At 34.2% G+C, this 6,863-nt stretch overlaps 1 protein-coding gene across 1 annotated transcript; it reads left to right on the top strand.

Annotated features, from left to right (window-relative positions):
- Positions 1–1,692: 1,692 nt before the first annotated feature.
- Positions 1,693–5,954, top strand: LOC123254543 (putative sodium-coupled neutral amino acid transporter 11; the record flags this gene model as incomplete). Its single annotated transcript, XM_044683543.1, has 3 exons — positions 1,693–1,763; positions 2,289–2,450; positions 5,842–5,954. Coding segments are annotated over 3 exons (346 nt in total), but the record flags the coding sequence as incomplete, so codon positions are not given.
- Between the last annotated feature and the right edge of the window lie 909 nt (positions 5,955–6,863).

The raw sequence follows: 6,863 nt of genomic DNA, 5'->3' as shown, positions 1-6,863 counted from the left end.
ATGGGAGGTCCTAGGTTCAAATCTGGCCTCAGACACTTCCCAGCTGTATGACCCTGGGCAAGTCACTTGACCCCCATTGCCCACCCTTACCACTCTTCCACCTAGGAGACAATACACAGAAGTTAAGGGCTTTAAAAAAATAAAATAAAATCAATCTCAGAGGATTTATTTTTTTTATTTTTTGGTATCACAGACACCTTATCCAGGCTGGTGAAGCCTTTGGACTCCTTTTCTGAATATTTTTTAAATATACAAACTAAATTACATAGGATTACAAAGGAATCAAATCATATTGAAACACATTCCCCAAAATATTCAACAATAAAAACCAAAAAGTCTGTGGACCCCAAGTTTAAGAACTCTTGAGTCTAAATTAATCTTTCAAGTATTCTTATGCTGACCAAGACCCTAAATACTGTGGTGCCTCGTTCAAGCCTGCCTTTTTGGAGCATCAGTTTATGATCAAGACTTTTTGCTAGTTTCTCCCCTTCAGCAAACTTACCCATCCTGTGACCTATTCCTGTGCAATCTAACTCTCAGTAAAAAGAGTTTGGACAGTAATGGCTTCATCTAATAATCTATTAAAAATGTTAACTAGTTGCCACTATTTGTTACTTTGGGCTATCTTCCCTCCCAAGCAAACATAATGCTTTAACCATTTAAAATTCATAGTTCCCTTAAGAGTAAATCCAAGGGTAAAGATTTTTATCTTGTCTATATTCTTTATCTCTTTTTACATCACTTTGTGAAACAATTGAAACTGCACTGGATTTGAAGTCAAAGGATCTGGGTTCAAATCTCTCTGTCTCTGTTTTTCCCATTTCCCCTCTTCCTTTTTCCCTTCTACCTTTCCTTTCTCTCTCTCCCCTGCTTATTATTAGTATGACTTTGGAAAAGATCATTTTGTCTTTCTGGTCCCTGTTTTCCTCATCTATAAAGTGAAGGAGTTAGTCTAGATAACCTGCAAGGTTCTTTCCAGTTCTAAATCTACCTTCATAGACACATATAGAAACACACACACACATACATACATATATATATACATACATATATATACACATACATATACACACATATATACATTCTTCACACATATATACATTCTTATAAAAATAAGGAAGGCCTTTTAGAATCCATGCAGGACCAACTTGCCAATATAACTTGGGTATAGACAAATATAGAATTTTAGAGGAGAGAAAAGGACCATGTTTTTTATTAATCATCCATCCATAATAATAATATCAAATATAATAATAGTTATAAAGCATTTAGCACAGTTCCCAACACAAAGTAGGCAGTTAATAAATACTTTATTAATTATCATATATTATTATACATAGTTATTGCAATATAATTATTATTCCTTTCCCCATAATATAAAATGTACGAAATAGTCTTTCCCGAAGAAGTATAAAGGCTGCGAGGGTGTTATTGGCCTACAGTGGAAGATGGAAGTGGGAGGAGAGGGAGAATATTATCAGGATTTCCTATATCTCACCTTTCATTTATATTTTGTTTATTTTGCAGTTAATTAAGGATACAGGAGTCCTTTCTTATATGTTGTCTTATCAATATAAAATTTAATTTCATGTGACAACTCAAGCAATCTCTGTTAATCTTATTCATTTTTATTGCTTTTAATCATACAAAACTGTTTAATAGTTGTAATAGTAAAATTCTTTTCCCTCCCAGAACAAGAACAGAAGATGCCTGGGTTTTTGCAAAGCCCAATGCAATTCAAGCAGTTGGTGTTATGTCATTTGGTAAGCAAGTAACTCTGGTCTTTCAGCCTTGGGCACCTGTCTGGTATAAAAGTACTTTGGTTCATTTTTAGATGCCCAGTACTTTAGCTTTTCTATTAGCAGCATGTGAATAAGTAAAATTAGCTATTAACCCTATCCATTTATCACCAAAGTCTCTGTTTACACATAAATAAATCCTTCCTAAGCCAAATAATTTTCTTATTACAATTATATTTCTTAGCTTGGAAATTTAACAGGTGTCAGGATGTTCTTCCAAAGTTTTTGGTGATACTTGTTATTAATAGCATGGTCTTTTTAAACTGCTCTATTATTTGTACCTAAGACTATCCAAGGAGATTGACAAAAAGGGGGATGAATTTTCAACTTTCCATCAAAAGGGATGCTTTTGTCAGAAATGGCATGAGGCTACCACACAGTCCTGATCTGAGTAGTGACAAAAGTCTTAACCTTTTCTGTAATAAAGAAGAGAACTTGGATCAAATGTAGGGTGTGTTTTAACAACTTTCTCCTTATTTTCTATTATAGCATTCATTTGCCACCATAACAGCTTCTTAATTTATGGCTCCCTGGAGGAACCCACAGTGGTTAAATGGTCTCGAGTCATTCACATATCAGTCGTGATTTCTATATTTATCAGTGTCCTATTTGCTACCTCTGGTTATCTGACATTTACTGGCCATACACAAGGTATAGTGAGAGATTCGTGTTTGTATTTCATTGTTTATCTGGTAGCATATTCAATATTTTATTTTTAATTTATCCACTCCCACATACCTCTATGTCCATCTTCTCCTTCCCTCATATCTCAGGGAAAGAAGTATTAACTCCTCCATGTTGGCAGCCTAAAAACTCAACTTAACACTAAATTCTTCCATCCTCTCACCAATCTATCTCTCCCTGATAATTTGTACATTTTTCTCATTTTTTTTTTATTCTCCATTATTCTTCACTTACTCTTTGCAATCTCCCACATTTAGGTACCAAATCCTTTGTTTATTCCTTCCCCTGGCATCTCCTTTCCATCACCACTGCCGTCTCCGTAGTTAAGGATGCTCTTGCTTCATAGCTAGCCTCTTAGCTGATTTCTCTAATCTTGGAGTGTCCTCACAGCCAATTCATGCTATATTTTATGGGATTAATCCAGCTATCTTCATTTTGATTCCCTACTCAGAAAACTTCCATGGCTCTCATTGCCCATTGGATAAAAATCAACTCCCAAACTACCATTCTAAACTTATGCCCCGCTCTCCTCCTTCACAAACCATCCAGTGGAACTATTTGCTGTTCATCAAATATACCATATTCATTCTTATCCCTGTACCATTGCTCATGTGAAAAACCTAATATAAAAAACTTTCATCTTTTCATTAGTAATAATAAAAATAGAGTCTATCATTCATTAATGTAGGGAACTCATGGATGAAAAAACTTCCTGTATCAGTGCTAATCAGCCTTTGCTGTATCTTAGAATCTTAGAGTGGGAAGCTACATGGTACAGTGTAGGACTCCAGGCCTGAAGCCAGGAAGACTTGAATTCAAATATCACCTCAAATACTAGCAGTGTGACCCTGAGCAAGTCACTTAACCCCTGTTTGCTTCAGGTTCCTCATTTTTAAAGTGAGATGGAGAAGAAATGGCAAACCACTCCAGAATCTTTGCCAAGAAAATTCTAAATAGAGTCACAGTCAGACGCAATTGAAATGACTGAACAACAAGAAAATAATCTTTGAGAGTTTCCTAGAGAACTAAGAGGTTAAATGACTTGCTAATGGTCATATAGCATGTGGAAGAGATAGGACTCAAACCTTGCTATGAGGTTAGCTCTCTAGCTATACCACACTACATAATAATAAAGTTAAATAGAATAATAAAACATGTACAACACAATACATGTAAATAGAATAATACATGTACAAAAAAAAAACACAAACTAGTTTTATTTATAATTCAGCCATTGATAGTATCATGTGGACACAAAACCATCATTGCCACTCTTGAACTTTAGATGGATGCTGCTAAAAGTTTGTTTAAGATACCAGAATCACCAGATTTCAAAACGGGAAAAGAATTCAAAAGACATCTTATCCCATCCATACCTGAAAAAAAGAATCTTCTCTCTCACACCTAAGAAGTGAATATCCAGCTTTTGTTTCAAGATTTCCAAGGAGAAGTAACTCATTACTTTTAAAGGGAACATATTCCATTTTTTTGGAATTCCACTCAGATTTTTAAGACCTGACCTGGAATCTAAATGTGCCTCTTTGCAACTTGCATGCATGGGTCCTGGCCCTTTCCTCTGGAGCTAAATGGAATAAGTTAAATTCCTCTGCCCCATGAAAGTTTTATAAAATCTGAAAGAAGCTATAATGATAAGAATTAAAGAAATCATGCATTATATTCTTAAGCAGGTTTGGCATTTGAAAGGAAAAAAATCCAGAGTATGTTTTTCCTTCTTTTCCTTTTGGATTAGCTAAATGGAGTATGTGATTTTAATCTAGTCTTCCATCTGGAGTGATTAAAACAAGGTGGCCAAATAATTTAAAAGCAGGAAAAACATTTTATCCTGAAAAGTACCAGCCCTAAATAACTATTCTTTTATCATCCCCCTCCCCTTTCCTGACTTTATCTCTGTATCCTCTTCTCTAAATTGTTCAGAGGGGATAAGGCTCTCTCAAAAATACTTATTTTGAAGAAGATGTGTAGTTACTAACAGTTTTTTTAAAGGTATAACTGGTCCCTTTATCTTGATTCTGCATAATGTTATCTATGGAAGATTATATCAATTTTTGATGATAATAGTAAATGTATTAAGAAATCCCAAATGCCAAAAAAAAAAATCATGTTTGAAATTCCTCCCCATGGTACAGAAGTTGTGCTTAGCTCTTGTAATGTGGTATTCAGGAAATGCAGGTCTCCAGATGTCCGTCTCTCCACTTCCTTTGGGGACTATCCTTGTTCTGAGAATAAAACTTCAAAAGAAAACTTGTTTATTTTCACCAGAATTTTTTTCTTTCTATAACTAATTGAATAATCAGAAACAAAAAGCAGGATATTTTTATGAAGCTAATTCCAGAGCTCTCTAAAACTCTTTTCTAATTAAATTTTTTTTAAGATAACAAGATTTTATTTTCTTCCCTTTCCACAAAAACACAACCCTTGTAACAAATATTCATAGTCCAGCAAAATAAGCCTTCACATTGACCATAAATGTTTCTCATTTTAAACCTCATGTTTAATCTGTCACCTCTCTTTTTGGAGATGGGTAGCATTCTTTATCATTGGACTTCTGGAGTTATATTGGATCATTGCATTGCTCAGGAAACCAATCAATCTTCTTCTGAAAGAATCCCAAAAATGAAAACTTCAAAGAATGTTATAGCCAAAATCCAGAGCTCCCCAAATCCAGAGCTCAGAGGTCAAAGGAAAAATATTGCAAGTGGCCAGAAGTAACTCCAAAACAGCTTTCAAAAGTAATTTGTAGTCAGGCCACCAAAAATGAATGGTGAGAGTATTTAGTTATCACTAATTAGTGATAATTCAATTCTGAGAGGGAGCAACTAACTCATGTTTTAATAAACAACTTAGTACTTTGTTTTTGCTTAGACCTCTGAAAAGGACAAGAAATTTTCATGTTCCAGATTCTTTTAAAAAATAGATTGAAACTTGACATTTTAGATAATATCTTACTTTAAAAATTATATATTTTTATTTTTTCCATTAAAAAGACATTTTTCCACTGCCTACCTCCCCTATTCCACTGGGGAAAAGATACAAAAGATGTGTATTAGGATAAGTATAATTAAACAAAAAGTTTTCACACTGACTATATCCAAAAATGTGTGTCTCATCCTTAACATTCCTCTGTCCTGAGAAGAACATTATTCTTCAACACCCATCCTCTGGAATCATATTGATCATTGCATCAGAATTCTTAAGTCTTCCAAAATGGTTCATATATTATAATATTAATTGTATAGTATAAATTTTTCTTCTGATTCCGCTCATTTTACTCTGTGATAATTTATACAAATCTTCTCAGATTTATTGAGTCATTACTTAAATTTATTTCATTCCCCAGGAGATTTGTTTGAAAATTATTGCAGAAATGATGGCCTAGTTAACTTTGGAAGATTTTGTTATGGGATCACTGTCATTTTGACTTATCCAATTGAATGTTTTGTGACCAGAGAGGTGAGCACTTACAATCCATTCTCCAATTATAGGTTTTACACATGTATTTATCTGATGACGTAATATAAGGATGCTATTGTTGAGTCATTTCAGTTTGTATCCAATGCTTCATGATCCCGTTTTTGGGGTTTTGTTGATAAAGATATTGGAATTTGCCATTTCTTTCTCCAGCCCATTTTACAAATGAAGAAACTGAGGCAAGCAGGGTTAAGTGACTTGCCCAGGGTCACACAGTTAGTAAGTGTCTGAGGTCAGATTTGAACTCAGGAAGATGAGCTTCCTTACACAAAACTCTAATACTTTATCCTCTAAGTCTCCTAGCTGCCTGAATAACTTTTGTAAATATAAAAGTTCAAGAGAGTCTCTATGAGTCATTATATTTTCTATCTAACTATTCAACAGCAGGATTTAAAGAAAATGTTTTCACTCTTGAAATTCTAGAGCTGAAAGGGACCTTAGAAATCATCAGTACCAGCTCCCTCATTTCATAGATAAAGACATTAAAACCCCAAAGATTTAATAGCTTGTCCAAAGTTAGTTAGTGATAGATTGGGAACTAGAATTGACATACTCTGACTCCCAAAACAGTTTTCATTCCACTGCCCATCCAATTCTGCTGCCCATTCAGAGATTTATGAGACATTTTCATAAGCAGAATGTGTAAACCATGGTTAGGCTTGCGTTTTTATTAACATAAGGTCAAATATTTATATAAGTGCATTCCTTGGTTTTTCCTGGCATTTGGTACAGCCCAACTGAATTTAAAAAATAACACCCATATCCACCATTTTAGTCCATTTAAAACTTCTTTCATGACTTTTCCCACTTAGATTTTTTTCTCTTGGTCAATTCTATTTAAACACAAAAGCAATATGGGACAAAATCCCCTCAGTACAGTTAGTTTAATTA

Source organism: Gracilinanus agilis, unplaced genomic scaffold (assembly GCF_016433145.1).
Source record: "Gracilinanus agilis isolate LMUSP501 unplaced genomic scaffold, AgileGrace unplaced_scaffold24400, whole genome shotgun sequence".
Taxonomy (NCBI): Eukaryota; Metazoa; Chordata; class Mammalia; order Didelphimorphia; family Didelphidae; genus Gracilinanus; species Gracilinanus agilis.
The sequence above is the reverse complement of the archived record's forward strand: the minus strand, read 5'-3'. Positions and strand labels throughout refer to the sequence as shown.